At 41.5% G+C, this 18,560-nt stretch overlaps 1 protein-coding gene across 16 annotated transcripts in view; it reads left to right on the forward strand.

Moving 5' to 3' along the window:
* The window catches only part of myo18ab (myosin XVIIIAb), a 272,295-nt gene that overhangs the window by 117,713 nt on the left and 136,022 nt on the right, over positions 1-18,560 (forward strand). For all 16 annotated transcript variants that reach the window (XM_041198064.1, XM_041198065.1, XM_041198052.1 and 13 more), the window contains 7 exons: positions 1,477-1,589; positions 2,413-2,589; positions 8,570-8,780; positions 12,975-13,117; positions 14,321-14,421; positions 16,083-16,146; positions 18,333-18,477. In XM_041198064.1, the coding sequence (XP_041053998.1) occupies positions 1,477-1,589; positions 2,413-2,589; positions 8,570-8,780; positions 12,975-13,117; positions 14,321-14,421; positions 16,083-16,146; positions 18,333-18,477 (954 nt within the window). The remainder of the gene's footprint in view (positions 1-1,476; positions 1,590-2,412; positions 2,590-8,569; positions 8,781-12,974; positions 13,118-14,320; positions 14,422-16,082; positions 16,147-18,332; positions 18,478-18,560) is intronic.

The raw sequence follows: 18,560 nt of genomic DNA on the forward strand, positions 1-18,560 counted from the left end.
TTATGTTTAGAACCCACCTCGACAATTTTCCACATAGCTGCGTAGATGCCAGTGTTACAGCTGCACTGGAACAGCTTGGCTAGGGGCGCGGCAAGTTCTGGATCACAAGTCTTCAGTGCTATTGCCAAAATATTGTCAGGGCCTTTAGCCTTTGCAGTATCCAGGGCCTTCAGCTGTTTCTTGATATCACATGGAGTGAATCGAATTGGCTAAAGACTGGCATCTGTGATGCTGGGGACCTCTGGAGGAGGCCGAGATGAAACGTCCACTCGGTACTTCTGACTGAAGATTGTTGGGAATGCTTCAGCATTATCTTTTGCACTGATGTGCTGGGCCCCTCCATCATTGAGGATGTGGATATTTGTGGAGCCTTTCCAGTGAGTTGTGTAATTGTCCACCATCATTCCAACTGGATGTTGCAGGACTGCTTGGCTCAGTCTATCTCTCGCTGCTTATGCTGTTTGGCATGCAAGTTGTCCTGTGCTGTAGCTTCACCAGGCTGATATCTCATTTTAAAATATGCCTGGTGCTGCTCCTGGCATGCCCTCCTACACTCTTCATTGATCCCCTGGCTTGGCGGTGATGGTAGAGTGGGAAATATGCTAGGCTGAGTTTACAGATTGTGGCTGAGTACAATTCTGCTGATGGCCCACAGTGCCTCATGGATGACCAGCCTTGAGTTGCTAGATCTGTTTGAAATCTATCCCATTTAGCACAATGGTAGTGCCACACAATATGATGGAGGGCATCGTCAATGTGAAGACTGGACTTCTCCACAAGGACTGTGCAGTGGTCACTCCTACCAATACTGTCGTGAACAGATGCATTTGTGGCAGGCAGGTTAGTGAGGATGTTTTCTCTTGATGTTTCCCTCACCACCTGCCACAAACCCAGCCTAACAGTTATGTCTTTTAGGGCTCGGTCAGTACTGGTGCTACCAAGCCACCCTTGATGATGGACATTGAAGTCCCCTACCCGGCGTATATTCTAGGCCCTTGCCACCCTCCAAGTGGTGTTCAACATTGAGGAGTACTGATTGATCAGCTGAGGGAGTGCGGTTCATGGTAATCAGCTGGAAGTTTCCTTGCCCATGTTTGACCTGATGCCATGAGACTTCCTGGCGTCCGGTGTGGATGAGCTGAAGTACCTGTTTCTTAGCAAATATCTCCAGCACTTTTCATTGTCTTCAATTCTCAAAAGTCCTGGATTTAGTGACATACACTCATTTCTGTTTTGCATGTTTATAAATTGATGTAAACTTTAGTTTGTTGAACTTCTTTCTACAACAATTTGGTTTAGCAAATTGAAATTTGTTACGTAAAGAAATTAGAATTTTGGTTGATATGTCAATTGTACAAGTAGAATGGCAGATATTGCAACTATTCAAATAGTAAATATAATTAATGTATGGAATTGTGTTTTTGTACATTTAATGCAGCGTACTTAATATTCTAAACCGATCTCTTTTTGCCGAAGCTGCTTATTTAAAGACTGATGCTGGAGCCCCCAATCTCCCAGAAGGCAAAGTGAAAATTATACTGGATCATGACAGAGCAATACTAGATGCCGATGAAGATGACGTGGAGAAGGCAAGTCCAATATATTTTATAAGTATATAATTGCCTAGAATAATTTATTTTCAATTATTGATATTATTCTGAAATAAATTTCAATATCCTTAAATAGATTGGTACAGAGTTATTTGACATAATTTTGCTTCCAGTTGTGGGTAAGAAATTAAATATACTGAATAAACAGTATTCATCAATTTATATATATCTATAAACAAACTGTAATTAAGGTCTAACTAAAACAATGATTTTCAAACTGGTGTCTTAGGGGTCCACAAGGTCGCATTGTTAAGTTGGAGTTTCAGTGAGTGTACCTGTAAATCAGTATTTTAGTGCAATGTTTCTGATGCCAATAGGAATGAGACTTTTTCTGCTTGTCGACAGGAATTCTAGCAGTTTACTGAATTGTTTTAAGTGGCTTAAGGTCCAGGACTACTCCTGGGCACACTTGGTGGGAGTTGGGTGGGGGTCCCCAATCCTTGTCTCTGCCAACCTAAGCTCTTTGGTTTTATTTAAGTGAGGTGTGTCCTAGCAAGTGAATAGAAATATGCTGTGTGTATCAATTGACTTAGCCTAGTTAGAGATGCTAGTATGGCAACGTGTCTCTATGCATGAGGTGCACGCTTTGCTTTTGACTTTCTCCTTATGAGGAAGGAGAACGTGCTAAGCTTTACACTACTTCTCCAGGGCCATAGTCAAGGTGAAAATAAGCTGGTTGGGCACTGAAAGTTCTCTTTTGTCCACCCTCTTGGCACAGCTCTGTTGCCATGCATTTGTTTTTAGAAAAATCTAAATAAACGCTTGTTTTTTTATCCCCCAATGTACTTATTACATTTAACAGGCAAATCCACCAACCTATGACCGAGTGGAAGATCTTGCATCCTTGTTGTACCTTAACGAATCCAGTGTTCTTCACACAATACGCCAACGTTATGGGGGTAACCTAATCTACACTTATGCAGGATCCAATATGATAGTGGTGAATCCCCTCAGCTCTCCTTCAATGTACTCTGAGAAGGTAAGCCTTTAGAATAAATAAAAACAGAAAATGCTGGAAAAACTCAGCAGGTCTAGCAGTATCTGTGGAGAGAGAAACAGTTAACGTTTCGAGTCTGTATGACTCTTCTGTTTCTCTCTGCACAAACGCTGCCAGACTTGCTGAGTTTTTCCAGCATTTTCTGTTTTTATTTCAGATTTCCAGGTTCTGGGTTTTTTGCTTTTATCTTATGTCTTTAGAATATTCCTTTTGGATGTTTTTATTTTGTGTACAATGTTGAATGCCAAAGCACCTTCAATTAACTTCAACAATGACAGATCAATCATAAAATAATATTTTTAATATGGGAGCATATTGTCCAAACACTACATGAAAGTGATATAGTGTATTATTATTTCAAAGACGTGTTTTGCTCTCAAAAAATTCAACTGACTGAAGTAAGCAATTTAAATGACAGAGGTAGCTTTTGCTAGAAAAAAGGGACAACAATGCAGCAACTTTGAATTCAAAGTACTGTACTGTAATACAGTACAGACAATAATACAACTCTTGAATATTGGGTTGGCATCTAATTGCTCATGTCAAATTCCTGTAACTCCCTCTCTAACAGCACTATGGGTGTACCTATAGCAACAGTTTCAAGAAGGTAGCTCGCCAACACCTTCTCCAGGGCAATAAATGCTGGCCTTGCCAGCAATGCCCATATCCCACGGATGAATGGAAAAATTAGCTCATGCTTAAAACCCTTTTCCATGAAAATATATACTTACATTGTTAGTGTTTCAAAAACCTAATCACATGAGAATTTATATAAACTGTTTTAATCTCGCAGTCTTTAGAAAATTCAGTTGCTCAACTTCTTATCACTGTTGATATCACTTCACCAGCTCTATGTGTACCACAGAAACTCCATTATACCATAAACTAATTAAAAATAGTTTCAATTTATGAATATGACATTCTCTGCAATCTGTAGATTAACAGTGGAGAAATTCAAAATATTTTGTACAGGCTATTTTTATGACATAAATTGTAAATAAATAGTAATAAAATTACTTGAATGTTAATAATCCTGATTTTTTTGTAATCTTCTCTAACTGTATTCAACTTTTTTAGGCTAAATACCTACTATAAGTTTAAAATATTAAGCCTGCGTTTGTTCTGCCTATTTCCATCCAATGTTCAGATTGGAGATGGATTTTTAAAGTTACTAATTTTCATTACCTGAGGAACAGTTTTGAAGACTGGTTTACAACGTGGTCTGAAATTTTGAATGACTTCAACCATTTTTATAGAAGATAACTATCCTTAAAATTAGATCCCTAATAATAAAAAAAAGGGATGTAAACCCTACTAAAAGACATGGAAAGAAATCTTCTGATCAGTATTGGTTTTACACAGTTTTAAGTGGTAAGTCAATTTTCATTCATGCTAAGCAGCAACTTTCTAGTGAGACCTGCTGCTGTTTGGAAATTGTCCATCTTGTATGTCTATATATTTTGAGGTATAAACTTTGTCAACATTTAACTGTTTTAACAAGTTACTTAACAGTTGGTGATTTGATTCTTTTAGCTGTCCTGCAGTAATTGGTGTTAAAATAGATCTCAGATCATTGCTTTGGTAGTAAACTATACTTGTATTGCTCTCATTGTCAATAGAAATGAATTTTACAAATTGTTGTTTAATTTTATAGGCAGAAGGCCAGGAAAACATTTGTAAGCCTTCCCATAGTATATTTTCAGTTTCTCAAATGAAAAATATAAACTTAGATGCATATATTATTTGTAAACCCCCAAATGATGCATACATATTGACGTTCTTGCAACCGTAGGATCCTTCTCTACATATTTTGAGAATACTATAGCCAGTGTTTAAAAAAAATAAGGGGCCGTCCCACGTAAGACAGAGACAGGGAGAAACATTTTCTCTGAGAGTTGAGAGTCTTTGGAATTCTCTTCCTCAAAACGTGGTGGAAGCAGAGAAAGGTTATCGGGGGGTAGGTGGGATTGTGGAGTTGAGGTTATAATCAGATCAGCCATGATCTTATTGAATGGCGGAGCAGGCTCAAGGGGCCGAATGTTCTACTCCTCCTAATTTGCACGTTTGTATGATTCTGACATGAATGCTGGGCATTGAATTGAACACAGAGTGAAAACAACATCAACTTGTAAAGAGGGCAAAATGTTTTCAGGATGATCTAAAGTTGTTGGCCTGTTAAGTTGGGCAGGGTGGGGTGACTAGTTTATTGCATGTTACTTTCGAAAGCATACAATGGCAACATACAAGCTTGATTTAGAAGTAATAAACTGTCCAGAGATGTTTGTCAGTTTTACTTAAAGGCTAACGAAAGATCTGCTTAAAGCCCGATAGAGAAGGAATAAATATATAGGGTGGAATTTTCCCAGAATTGCACTAAGTGGGGTAGCAGGTGGGTAAAATGGAGTCCTACTCTCTGATGAAAATGGCAAGTTTTCACATTGTATCTTCCCGAGTCAGCCTCATTATTTATGCATTCCCAGGAAACACGCTGTTTCCATGGCGGGTGGGCTCTCATTCGCCTGCTCGCCATCACCCCGCTGCTGCATCATGCCAGCCACCATCTTTAAAATGCAGCCGCCAGCAAAGCACTTCTTGCCACCAGCTCACCACTGCTGTCTGGGAGACATGGTCGGCAAAGGCCAAAAGACTCCAGACCCCTGCTTCAACGACGGGTCCCTCGAGCGACTGCTGGATGCCGTGGAGGCTCAACGGGATTTGCTCTACCGCCCCGCTCTGGCCTCAGGATAGGTAGCAATGCCACCAACCCGGTTTAGGAGGCAGTGGCAGCGATGGTCAGCGCGAACGCCCTGCAGAGGAGGACAGCCACCCAGTGCTGCAAAAGGATGAATGATCTCCGTTCTGCTGGGGTAAGTCACTCTTTCCATCACTCCCAACTCTCTCACTCACAAATCCATCACATGTCCACAGGGCCCTCACTCTCTGCCAGTGCAAGGGACGTCACCATTCATTCTTTCTCACACACCATCAATGTCCTCATCCCGTCCATGGAACCACTCACCAACCACACAGGCCAGGCATACTTATCTGGCCCCGCAGGACTCTTGATATAGTCTGTCCATCTCTATCCAGGCTGGACAAACTGGCTCACAACAGGAGGGAAAGGTCGCAGACAGGTGGAGGGATGCCGGAAATTAAAGTTCTGACAGAATTCGAAAACATAGCCCTCCAGCTGGTCAGCGATGACTGGGTCTGGTCCTGTGCTGATGATGAGGTCGGTGCTGCTCTACCAAGTGAGGATCCAGCAGTACAACATCCATCAGACAACCATGCTGTGAGTGATGTGTCCTGTTTCACAGGTCACTGCCATGCACAAATTATCTCCCCTTGCATTCACAGGCACATCTGCCAAACAGCCGACGGAGTCCATGGCCCAAGGCCTCTAATCGATCCCCGAAGAAACCTCTGAAGTGGAATCTGAAGACACCCTCCCTGAAGTCCCGTCACAGCGCTCACCCACACCCTCCACCAGCGCAGCGACACACACCTCAGTTGGACCTAGCTTTAGAGTAGCCTCAGGATCACAATCTGGCAAGCACCTCACACTTTCTAATCCACAGCAGGCGGAGGCGGGGACTTCGCAGGTTCCCAGCACTTGAAGGGTTGCTGAGTCTGAGTCAGCTGACGAGCCCTTGGACTCGGTCATATCACAGTTGCTGGAGCTGCAAGGGCAAGCTAGGGAACAACAGGAAGGGATGTCCGCTGCACTCCTTAGATTGCAAGGCACAATGGAGGAGTCCGTTCTTCTCCAGGCTGAGTGATAGCGCTGGCAATGCACCGAGGTCAACACTGGCAGGTTGGTGGTCACCATGGAGACCTTGGTTCAGGAAGTCACTCCTGCACTGCTGCGTGGGCTTAACTCCATCGCTGATGCCATAGTTGGCCTCCAATGGTGTGTACACGAGAGGGGTGCTGGGCAGCTCGATCTCACCCCAGTTACTCCTTCTGCGCACAGAATCAGCCAGAGGCCCTTGGACACCCATAGGGAGAAGGATCCACAGCTGCGTGCTCTGGGGCCATCTACCCAGGTGACTCTATGAGTGACTGGCCCATCCAAATCTATCTTCCTATGACCTCCGCAGATCCAGCTTCACAGCCGTGGAAAAGGCCACTGTCACATAGCAGGACCCCAAAAGCAGGCCGGGGCCCTCCAAGTCTCAGCCCTCCAGAGGACACCCACCAAAGTCATCTCACACACGACGTCACAGTTAGTAGGCTGCCTGCACCTCTGCTGTGGATTTCTGGGGAGCACCAAGACAAAGTAGCAGGGTTAGGAAAGTTAGGTAAAATTAGTTGGCCACGGGTGTTAATCACTTGTACATACTGTTCACTATTATCAATAAACGCCTAAGAATGTTGTCCTGCCTGTGGCTCCTTGTTCTGATGAACAGTGTTCTTGTCACTCAGATGTGAAACCTTTCTGCACAAGATAAAAGCCAGATGCCTCAGTTGCACTCTCCTCCGTCTTCTATGGTCTCTGTAGGCCATCAGGCACACAGCTAGGTCACCAGGATCCATGGGTAAGTTATGGGGAGCTTGGTGGCCCTTTGGTGCCTCCGTGTTGCTTGTATGGACGGGAAGACTAGGAGCCCGACCCCAATCTTATCGCTGTGGCTGTGCCTGATCTGTCTCCGTTGTAGAGGCATGGTCAGTTTATACAGGTGTCCCTAATGCGTGGCCACTTCCTTCGCTAACCCTGCCCCCCCACCTCGATTGCTTGGGCATGGGATGCAGTGGCAGAACAGCACTTGACCCCACACACACACACACACACACGCACACACACCATCACCTCCCCATCCCCCTCTCTCTTCCCACCCAAGGCTGGCCAGCACTTGCCCCTGGACAACCCACCCCCCTCAGCAGTCACCTCTGGGGCCAGGCATTAGTAGCCCCAGCTCCCCGGTGCCCCTGAGCCCTGTAAACAACAGGTGAGCTGTGGAGAACGCTGCTGCTTACTCACCTCAGTTCCCCCAAAGCGAAGGCCATCAAGTACACATTGTGTGCCGTTGTGAAACACATCGACGTGCTTGCTCGCTGATGTGGATGAACGAAACAGCAGGGCTCCAAGACCCTGGCTGGATGGCCTTTTAATTAAATGCTGATGTAGTACAATTAGCTCCCCGCCAACTGATGGCAGGAAATGCAGCCCACCGTCGGCAGGCTGAGTGGAAGGTCGCGACCTGCCTTCACACTGTCGTGAATTAGGTCCCGCCATATTTTTCGCCCAAGCCATCTATCACGCCTGCTGCCAGCGGGCTCGGAAAAGTCCACCCATAATGTTATATTCCAGAAAGCCTGATGGTAAGGAAAGAACTGGAGTTGATCTTTACGCACTTTTATAAGCTTTTGTTTGTAGAGATACACGTTGCAAGCACGTTTCCTCTAACCTTCAATCACCACCCTTTCAATCTATTCCTATACATAGGAGCAGAAGTGAATTCCTAGTTAATGTCCACCACTTGCATGTAATTAAACACAATTAACATACAAGACAAATGTTTATGGTGCTTAATGAAAGTATTGTTGAATTTATTGCTTAGTGAAATCAGTTGACCTCTCATTTTGAGTTTCAGTTGCTCATTTACTCCAAGATACGTGCTACCAAGAGAGCACATGTTCTGCATGTATTTATTCACTTTAATGGAAGCCAGGGCTGCAGACTGGCTTGTGAGTTAATGGATCCTTACCTGGTCAGTGTGGCTTAAGCTGAAGCTACTCCCGTTTAATTTTTTTTCTGTATAATGAACTGAACAGTCCAGAATAAATTGGCATCATTACCCTTTAAAATTACCTTGAAATTTAATTTAATTTCATTATAACTAGCCGAACGTGAAGCTCTATCCATGCCAATGCAGCAAATACATTCATGTTTGTCTTGTTCTAAACATTTTTGCAACTTACTTAGTAATCTATACAAAATCTCATTGTGTGTTCGTTTTAGGTTATGCACATGTTTAAAGGGTGTCGCAGGGAAGATACCTCTCCTCATGTGTATGCTATTGCACAAGTTGCCTACCGAAATTTGCTGACCACCAGGCAGGACCAATCCATTGTTCTTTTGGGCAGAAGTGGCAGTGGAAAAACTACAAACAGTCAACATCTTGTTCAGTATCTGGTCACAATTGCCGGGAGCACAGGAAAAATCGTGACTGGTAGGGAAAAACTAAGCTGCAAATGTTTAATCTTTATTAGCCTGAAACTTGGTATTGCTTTTATGATAAAGCAGTTGGAATGTAAATCCTCCATAGATTTATTTCTGGTTATATTAAACCTAATGGAATCTAAATTTGATTTTTACCAACCCAAAAAAGGAAGAAAATTTTATGACCAAGAATTTACCAATTCAAAAAAGGAACAAAACAGATCCATGTGCCTAAAAATATTTGTTGCACCAATACCCTGTAAGAGTAAAATTCACAACTACCTTTACGATAAGGTTAGGCTTGCATTCGCTGGAGTTTAGAAGAGTAAGAGATGATTTGATTGAAACCTTTAAGATCCTGAGAGGTCCTGACAGGGTGAACGTGGAGAGGATGTTTCCTCTTTTGAGGTGAATCTAGAACTAGGGGTCATTGCTTAAAATTAAGGGCACTCCCATTTAAGACAGTGATGAGGAAAATCTTTTTCTCTTGAGGGTTAGAAGACACAAAAAGCATCCCTTCATTTTCTACTCTTCTTAGGGGAAAAAGGTGTAGGTGGAACTATTTTATCACAATTCCTAGAGAAAAGTACAAGGGAAACTAATAGGATTAAAGGCTGACAAGTCCCCTGGACCTGATGGCCTGCATTCTTGTATCTTAAAAGAAGTGGCTGCAGATATAGTGGATGTATTTCTTGTAATCTTCCAAAATTCCCTAGGGCCGAATTGTCCCAGACTCACGCAAAGTGCGGTAGTGGGTGGGAAAAGAGTCGTTTTACCCACCAGCTGCAATGGCAGACTGTTGCCCTGTATCATCCCATTCCTGCCTCATTAATTATGCAGCCACAGGATACACACCATCTCGCTGGCCGGTGGCCTCTGATTTACCTTCCATGCTGTTACCTTGCTGCATCCCCATGCAGGGCGCCATATTTAAACTGCAGCCATGCGCACACTTCTCAATGCTTGCAGCCCAAGATTGCTCCGGTGAAGACAAGGCCTCAAAAGCTAAGAAGAGTGCAACCACCCCCTGATTCAGTGGCGCATCACGGGATGCCTTCTGGATGCCATGGTGGTCCGCCGTGATGTCCGCTACCCCTGCTCTGGCTGCAGGAGGCCCATCAGTCTCATCACTCTGGCTTAGGAGGTGGTGGTAGAGGTGGTCAGTGCCAATGCTACACACAAGAGGTCGGCCATCCAGTGCAGAAAACGGATAATGGAGGCCACCAGGATAAGGAAACCATCTTATCACTCTAAACTCTCACACTCACAAGCCCATCACACATTCACTGGCACCTCACTCATTACCAGCTCAAGAGACATCACCACTCACTCTCTCTCACACCTTCTCATCTCCATCTGGCCTCATCCCCTCTGGGGACTGCCCCTTCAGTCCTCACTATCATGAGGCCACTTGCCCAGATCAATGTGCTCTTGCACACGCCCTAGGAAACCCCCCTTTCCCAGTACAGCCCTCATTCTGCAGCCTCTTCCCTTGCCTTAGGCCACTTCTTCCTCTTCCCAAGCAAGTCCTAGCCCTGCAGCCATTGAGAAGCCACCCGAGCCTTATGCTGGTCTGGTAGGTAGAGACCTGCCTCTGAGCCACCCCTAAAAGTGATGATGTGCTGCCTGCAAAGCCTGGTGCTAATGACAGAGTCCTGCCAGAAGCAAGGTAAGCAAACAAACCTCCTGAGCAAAGTGCAGCTTGCCAGGTGGAAAATGAGAGATTGTCCACTTTGGCAGGAAGAATAGAAAAGCAGAATATTTAAATAGAGAGAATCTGCAGAATGCTGCAGGACAGTGGGATCTGGGTATTTTTGTACATGTTTCACAAAAAGTTATCATGCAAGTATATCAAGTAATTAGAAAAGCAAATGGAATGTTAACCTTTATTGAAAGGGGGATGAAGTATGGAAGTGTTGCTACACATATACATAGCAATGGCAAGACCACACCTAGAGTACTGTGTAGAGTTTTGGTCTCCTTATTTAAGGAAGGATTTACTTGCATTGGAGGTAGTCCATGGTGATTCACTAGGTTGATTCATGGGATGAAGGGATTGATTTATGAGGAAAGGTTGTGCAGTTTGGGCCTGTATCCAGTGGAGTTTAGAAGAATGAGAGGTGATGTTATGAAAGCAAATACACGATTCTCAGGGTGGGGTGGTGTGTGCTAGGGTAGATGCTGAGAGGATGTTTCACCTGGAGGGGAAATCTAGAAGTAGGGGGAACAGTTTCAAGATAAGGGCTCTCCCATTTTAGACAGATGAGGAGGAATTTCTTCTCAGAGGGTTGTTAAGCTTTGGAATTTTCTGCCCATAGAGCAGTGGAGGCTGGATCATTGAATATATCCAAGGCTGAGGTAAATGCATTTTTGATCTACAAGTGACTGGAGTGTTATGGAGCAGGCACGAAAGTAGAGTTAAGACCACAATCAGGTCAGCTATGATCTTATTGAATGGTGGATCAAGCTGGAGGGGCCAAAAGACCTACACCTCCTATTTCTTACATTCTTATGTTCTCTCTTGGGCACTATGAATGGCCCTTTGGGATAATGTACTTGGAATTCTCAAAAGAATGTGACAGAGTTCCTTATGAAAGGACACTAGTTGACTGTAAGTTGATGGAAGCTCAGGGTAAAACTTGCAATTAAAGGGCAGCATATACTTATTGGGAGCAGGTGGAGGCCATTGCTGAGTGTGGCATCCCAGGGATTTGTGTTCAGACCTCTGTTTCAATTTTGGATTAATGAATTTGGTTGAGAAACTGAATGAAAACCAGGTAAATTTACAGCTGATGCCAAACCAGGAAGGGCAAATGAATTTAAGGAGTATACTTAATGCTCAACATGCTTAATCACGGTGAAGCTGTAAGTATCATAGAATTCTGGACTGTACAGCCAAATCAACAGAGTACAAGTAAGAGGAAGTTATGTTCAAACAGTTTAGTCTAATCCAAATGTCATTTGAAATATTTTATGAAGTTGTAGTCATTAAAACAGAAGGGAGATTTTTAAGCCCTGAGAAGAGCAAGTAGACTAATATTTAACAATGGGGCATTTGAAGCACTCTTGCCTCGGAATTGAGTCATAATTTTTCAGTCTCACTCCAGGTATTCAAGCATATACTCTAAGCAGACACATCTGTGCAGTCTGAGGTTCTGTCTTTTAGCTGAGAAATGAAACCAATTTCCATTTACCCTCTTGGGTAGGCATAAAAGACCCTTTGGAACTTTTCAAAGAAAAGTAGGAATTGTTCTGTCGTAGAGTCCCAATATTTTTCCCTCAATCAATAATATTTAAAAACAGATTATCTGGTTATTTGTTTTATGTGGATCTTTATTGTTTGCTACTGTGTTTGCCTAGATTACGGTGAATTTCTTTGGAATGTCATGAGAACATGAAAATTCTCAAAATGCAGGTTCATGCTTTAAGATCCTGAGTAATATAGAAAAACTAAATTATGGATTCTGCTACTAAGTGGACAGAGAGTAAGTGCAAAAATGCACAGGTTCACTTGAATAAAAAACAAAATTATGGCTGATGTCAGGAAGTTGTTCTTCACGTAAATAGTGTTCAATGTGTGCAGAGGATGGAAACACTAGAATTATTTAAGAAACAATTAGATACTATAATGGGGGAAGTAGGGCCTTTGTGCATATGTGAGCTAAATTAAGACCAATCTCATCCCTCATCTGTGTACCTGACATCAATTTAGTGAATAATTTATCTTTTTAAGGAAACTTAGCATTTTAAATTGAGTCAGACTTCTCACTATTTCAGTAGCATGAAGGCAGCCTGCTTCTATCCTTTATTGGGTTTGTACACTGAAAAGTACTTCAGAGTGGCTAGCAGACTGATGCCAGCTATTAATGCAATGTACTCAATGAGCACTAATTTTTTCCTGCCTTGGATGACTTTGGGTTGGTATACATGCTTTTCAAATCATTCACTTGTATGTTAATGAATTAAGCTATTCTAGCAAGCATGAAAACCTTGTTGATAAATCGTATAATGGCAGCAATGCTAGGTGGGAAGGGAGACCAGAAGATTGAATTTATTTGGGACAGAAGTTGTATACTGACCTGAAGTTTTTTCCTACCTGATAGCAAATGTAATCACATCATTTTATTAGTGTTTCACTAAAAGTATTTCTCCTTTTAAGCTTTCACTGATATGTGTCTTTCTGTCATATTTTTTAAATGTATAGTGGAGAAATGGCAGGCTGTGTATTCTGTTTTGGAAGCCTTTGGCAATAGCACTACAAGTATGAACACCAATGCCACACGTTTTTCACAGATCGTCTCACTTGACTTTGATCAGGCTGGTCAGGTGGCTTCAGCTTCTATACAGGTAAGAAATACATGACCTTTCTGTCCTATGGTTGCCATGTGGAAAAATATTGGAAACTGTAAATATTGATCCAAGTTTTTAATAGGTACTGTTATAGGGTGTTAGTTACAGTTCATTAGGTCTGAAGAAGTCTTCGTAGTCATATGTAGGTTAACTGTAAGTCTTTATTGATTCTTATAACAATTTATAAATATACAGTAAAAGGTACAAGCTTGGAGCTGTCTCCATGCTTGCTGGTACACATGGTTCTGTCCAACACTGGACTGACTGGGTGTGGGTCATGTGCTCTTTTACACCACCGTGTGGGTGGTACTGTACTCAGTCCCACATGAGTGCGACATGTACCAGACCCTTATACTATTTGTTCCTTTGCAAACTTGCCAGGAGACGTGGTAGCCGCGAAGCTAATTTTCAGAGTACAATGAGCAAGGAAATTATTCTGACCATTTATCCTGCACTTGCTATGAATCCAATGGGTCCAAGGTGCAGCCATCCACATCCTCTTCAGCTCTAAGTTCCTCTTGTCCATTACTACTCTTCTTACTAATGACCCCCAGTCCCATTTGCATGAAATTTAAAATCCTTGCATGGTATCGCCTCTCTTGATCTCTGCAACATCCTTCAGCCTACTTTCCCTCCTGCACCCTTTTCTCATCTAATTCTGTCCTTTTAGGCATTCCCTTCTCCCTTCACTCAATATTCATTGAAGATCCTGTCCCGGAATTTCATCCCTTTTATTCCTTCACTTTTTCTCTGTTCCTTTTTTATTTCTGACCAATGTTTTGAACATCATTCTTAATTTCTCCATCCGTGGCATGGTTTAGTTCCTTATTTATTCCCATTTCCCCCTCTTTTTCTCTCTATCCTATTCTACAAAGCATTCAAAGTGCTAACAGTTGCAAGTGTTTCTGCTTTTAACACATAATAATGCCCTTTTTGAATTCAGGATGAAGAAAAATATACTTGATTTACTCAGCTGGGTATATTTTGCAAGACTGTGTGGTTAGGAGAAAACTTCACTAGCTTCTATGGTTTTGGGAATTAGTCTTGCTCCCCAACCTGTGCTTGTGTCTAACAAGGCTTCCAGATTTATCTCAATGAACCCTGGAAAGCCATTGATTTAGATTGATGGTATTGGATTGATTCAATAAACTTGTTTCATAATATTTATAAAACACTTTAAGTAGTTTTCCCTTTTCACAGACTCTGCTTTTGGAGAAACTCAGGGTGTCTAAGCGTCCAGGGAATGAAGGAACATTCAATGTGTTCTACTATCTGTTGGCTGGTGCTGACAATACTCTCAGGTACAGTAATGCTTTTGAAGCTTGCTATTGTCTAGGCTCTGTGGTTTTTAGCTGCTTGGGCTGATTGTGTTGCTTATTTTTTTCTTAATTTTTTTTACGTTCATAACAAAATCAGTGGAATTTTTAAGCAAATGGTAACTTTAACCTTAATTGTGGCTTGCAACACAGCATTGCTTAAAATGTCAAAACTACAATATAAGACACTTCCAGACTTCAGAGGAAAGGTCAATTCATCTCAGACCTCGTCAGAAATGGGTAATTTTGCTAGTTGTTCCCCTTTTTGAATATTTTGGCCCATCATAGATGGTTTCTTTTGATTTCTTGCGATCCTTAAATAAAGTAAATTGTTGGAAAGGATCTGTTCTATAATCCTTAACTGAAAAGATGGACTTCAGTTTCGCATTTTAAAACTGACCTGACTCTTGAAAAAGTCAATTTGATTGTCAACTGACGACCAGTTTGAAGCTGTGAATGTAATGGGTTCAATTTCTGCAGCTAGAGTGATCTCTTAATATATTTTTAATAACTTATGAATGCCAGAACAAAACACCTTCACACTCCCAAATAACCCCTTGGCAAGTTCCTGCACGTTGTGAACTTTTTTCCAGGCCATAAGAAACCCTTACAAATCCACATATATATTCTCAGTTAATTTCAGATGATGACCGAGACCTGCTGTTAAAAATGTATTTACCAGATCTCTGACTGCTTGTTTTTTAAACCTGTTGGAATGTGTTTCTCAATCTTGTCCTTTTATTTCTCCCATGTGGCAGGCAGTTTGACTCCATGGGTGAAGTTGGTGTATATGCAATTTCAGTTTGCATTTTTCTCAGCAAATAGATAGTTTCAGCTCCAGTACCAAATGCCCCTGCATCTCCTACTATACTTGGGAGAGGTAAAGTAGATGAAGGAGCATCAAGTGTGTAATGCTCTGGTTGATTCCACAAGTGCCTGATACCCTTCTGCATCATGACCAAGCAGCTGTTAGTAGCGTGGGAGTCATGACTGGGAGTATCCACTGACAATTTGATCATTTGAGCATCAGTGTGTAACTTAAGTCTGCTCTTGTTAGCAACATTATGCCCACTTGTAATGGGAGCATGATCAGAAGTGGGTATCGTAAGTCAATTTTCCCATCCCTAACCTAGAGGCACAGAAATTATAATTGTAAATCCCCTATAGCTGCACCAATAAGAGCAACTAACTCCGTTACTGACTGGGTATCAATCCTGAGACCTTACTGACCTATATGGCATATGTACTTAGCGGGTAAGCTTGTTCAACTGTCAAGCTCTGTAATAAATAACTACTCTATATAATAATATGGCTGAAGCCTCTTAATCCCTGATATCTTTTCAATTCCTCCTGCTGCAGTCCTGTAGTTTGGAACAATTTATTGAAGTCGTGTAGATAATTCCATCTAATTTTATGTACCTTTGGAGATAATATAATATCCATCAGCTCTTTTTTTGGACTAAATGCGATATTCCATCCTTGATAGATATCCCATTCTTGATATCAATGAGTGCTGCATTAGATTTAAAGGAACATCCTTTAGCATTCTGAAAGTTGAGATTGACTTCACCTGCTCAAAACTTTGTTATGCTAATTTCGCACATTTCTGTACAAATACCCAGTTTTCATATATTTGTTCCTTACAGAACTGAGCTTCATTTGAATCACTTTGCAGAAAACAGTGCTTTTGGAATTGCACCTTTATCAAAGGTAACTTTTGGCATTTAAAATCATGATTTATTTTTTGCTGTAATCTTCTTTAATGTTTGCTATATTCTCCTTTAATGTTTGCTATATTCTCCAGTTTTATCCAGCTCAATAATTACTTGTATGATTGTTTGTCAAATCATATGGAATTCATGGGAGTTTAAAAGCTGGGAGAAAAAAGGGAATAATTTGTTTAAGGTTCATTTCTAGTGCTGTTTTATGCAGTATGGTGATAAAGTAGTGTTCAGATGTATTTAAAATGTTAAATGAGGTAACAATCCTGTATTTTAAAGATGCAGATATAACTAAATTTCTAATGGAGATTTGGAAATAGTTTGACTAGCCTGTGGGTAGACAAGTAAAGTTTTCATCTCCAAAAATAAACATGGTGGGTGTATTGAGTAGCAAGGATTCATTGATTTATTTATTTAAAAGGATTTAATGTAGTCATGCAGAAAGTTGGGGCAAAATGGAATAAATTAACCAGTTTCAGACCAAAGGAAAAAAGCCAATTTTCCAGGTAAAAGTAAATTGGATAGAAGCTATAAAACTTGAAGGCAAAGTAATTGAGATGTGAACAAAAAATGAAATACTGCAAATACTGGAAACACTTTCTAGAGAGAAGTGACAAGTTAACATGCTGGGCATGAGAAACGTTTCAGCATCTCATCTTCTGATTAGGCACTTTACAGCCTTCCGGACTTAACATTGAGCTCAACAACTCAAGATCATGAACTCTCTCCTCCATCCTCATACCTTTTTGTTCCCCTTTTTTCAAATATTTATATATAGTGTTATATATATGTATTTTTCCCCCACCTATTTCTATTATTATTTTTTAAATTTATTTCCATTCCATCCCCACGTTTTTAGCCTGTTTCGATCTTTTCTCCCACACCGTCCCCTCCCACCACCCCACCCCCACTAGGGCCATCTGTCACTTGCATATCCAGCTTTCTACTCTTAATGTCACCATTAGCACCTCCTAAAGCCAGTATCACCACCATCAACACTCGTTCAACCTTTTATTTATGACATCTTTTGCAATCGCTCCTTTCCCTTCACCTATCACTGGCCTTCTATCTAACTTCATCTGTCCCACCGCCCCCCCCCAAACAGTATATATTTCACCACATTTTCATTTTTCTTTAGTCCTGAAGAAGAGTCATACGGACTCGAAACGTTAACTGTTTTCCTCTCCTGATGCTGTCAGACTGGCTGAGTTTTTCCAGCCATTTTTGTTTTTGTTTCAGATTTCCAGCATCCACAGTATTTTGCTTTTAATATTTCATGAGAGCTTGTCACTTTTCTCCTCAGGCCGGGATTTTCCGGCCCCATCGCTGGCGGGACCCACTGTGGGCGACGCGGCATCCCAGCCAGAAGTCCATTGACTTGCGGCGGGAGCGGAAGATCCTGGCAGCAGACAGGTCCAGAAAATCCCGCCCCCAGATCTTGAAGTATATTCCAAGGCAAAAATGTATCTCAGCCTTGAGTTGTTTAGGTTTGATCTTTCATATTAATGCAACGTCAACTTATTCACCTTTTTTGTAAAGCATTCGAGACTCCAGTTACTTAATTCAAGTTATGTTTAGGCTGTTTCCTGTAACAATTTAAGCAGTGTTTATTTAAACTCATCAGATTGGAGGTGAAGACTTTGGCAAAATTAGCCTGTCACCAAGTAAAGTTGGAGACCAGATTTCTTTTGTGTTTATAGTTATGAAAGTTTGACAAGAAAGAACTGTTTCTTTTGTGAGAGTATGTCTCAACAAAAGGAGGCCACTTGATAAAAAGTCTTGTTTACATGTGCCTTTTGCTGTTAAGTCCCCACCCTACAGATGTATTGTGCCTCTGCTTAGAGGACCAACAACAAACAGGCTTATTAGATGTTGTTCATATGTCAGAATCAATTGACTGTTGGTTCATTACCATTTTATTTGTTTCTTCATTTGAAAAACCACCTTACCAAATGGCAGTAGCTAAAGCGATAATAAGCAATCAAACTCTTGTTCCTTCCTGCAGTAAGGAGCCAGTGTGCTCCTCTACCAGGGCAAACAAATTATAGTTTTATTAGTATATAAATTGAAATTATTTAGTAATGATAATACTCAGCACATATATATTTCTTATTTATCTAAGTGTCTGTGTGTTCTCCTTTGTCAAATATGGTTTTGTTTTAATTGTTTTTGTAGCCTGAAGAGAAGCAAAAGGCAGCTCAGCAATTTAACAAACTTCAGATTGCAATGAAAGTGCTTGGGATTTCAGTTGATGAACAGAAGGCTTTTTGGCACATCTTGGGTGCTATCTACCACTTGGGGGCAGCAGGAGCCACTAAAGGTAGTGTGTTGAATTCCAAAACATTCGATAATATGGGTCTTGCGCAGAACTATATAATTAATTTTGTTTGGCAGAATTTTCAT

Source organism: Carcharodon carcharias, chromosome 10 (assembly GCF_017639515.1).
Source record: "Carcharodon carcharias isolate sCarCar2 chromosome 10, sCarCar2.pri, whole genome shotgun sequence".
In the NCBI taxonomy this organism is placed as follows: Eukaryota; Metazoa; Chordata; class Chondrichthyes; order Lamniformes; family Lamnidae; genus Carcharodon; species Carcharodon carcharias.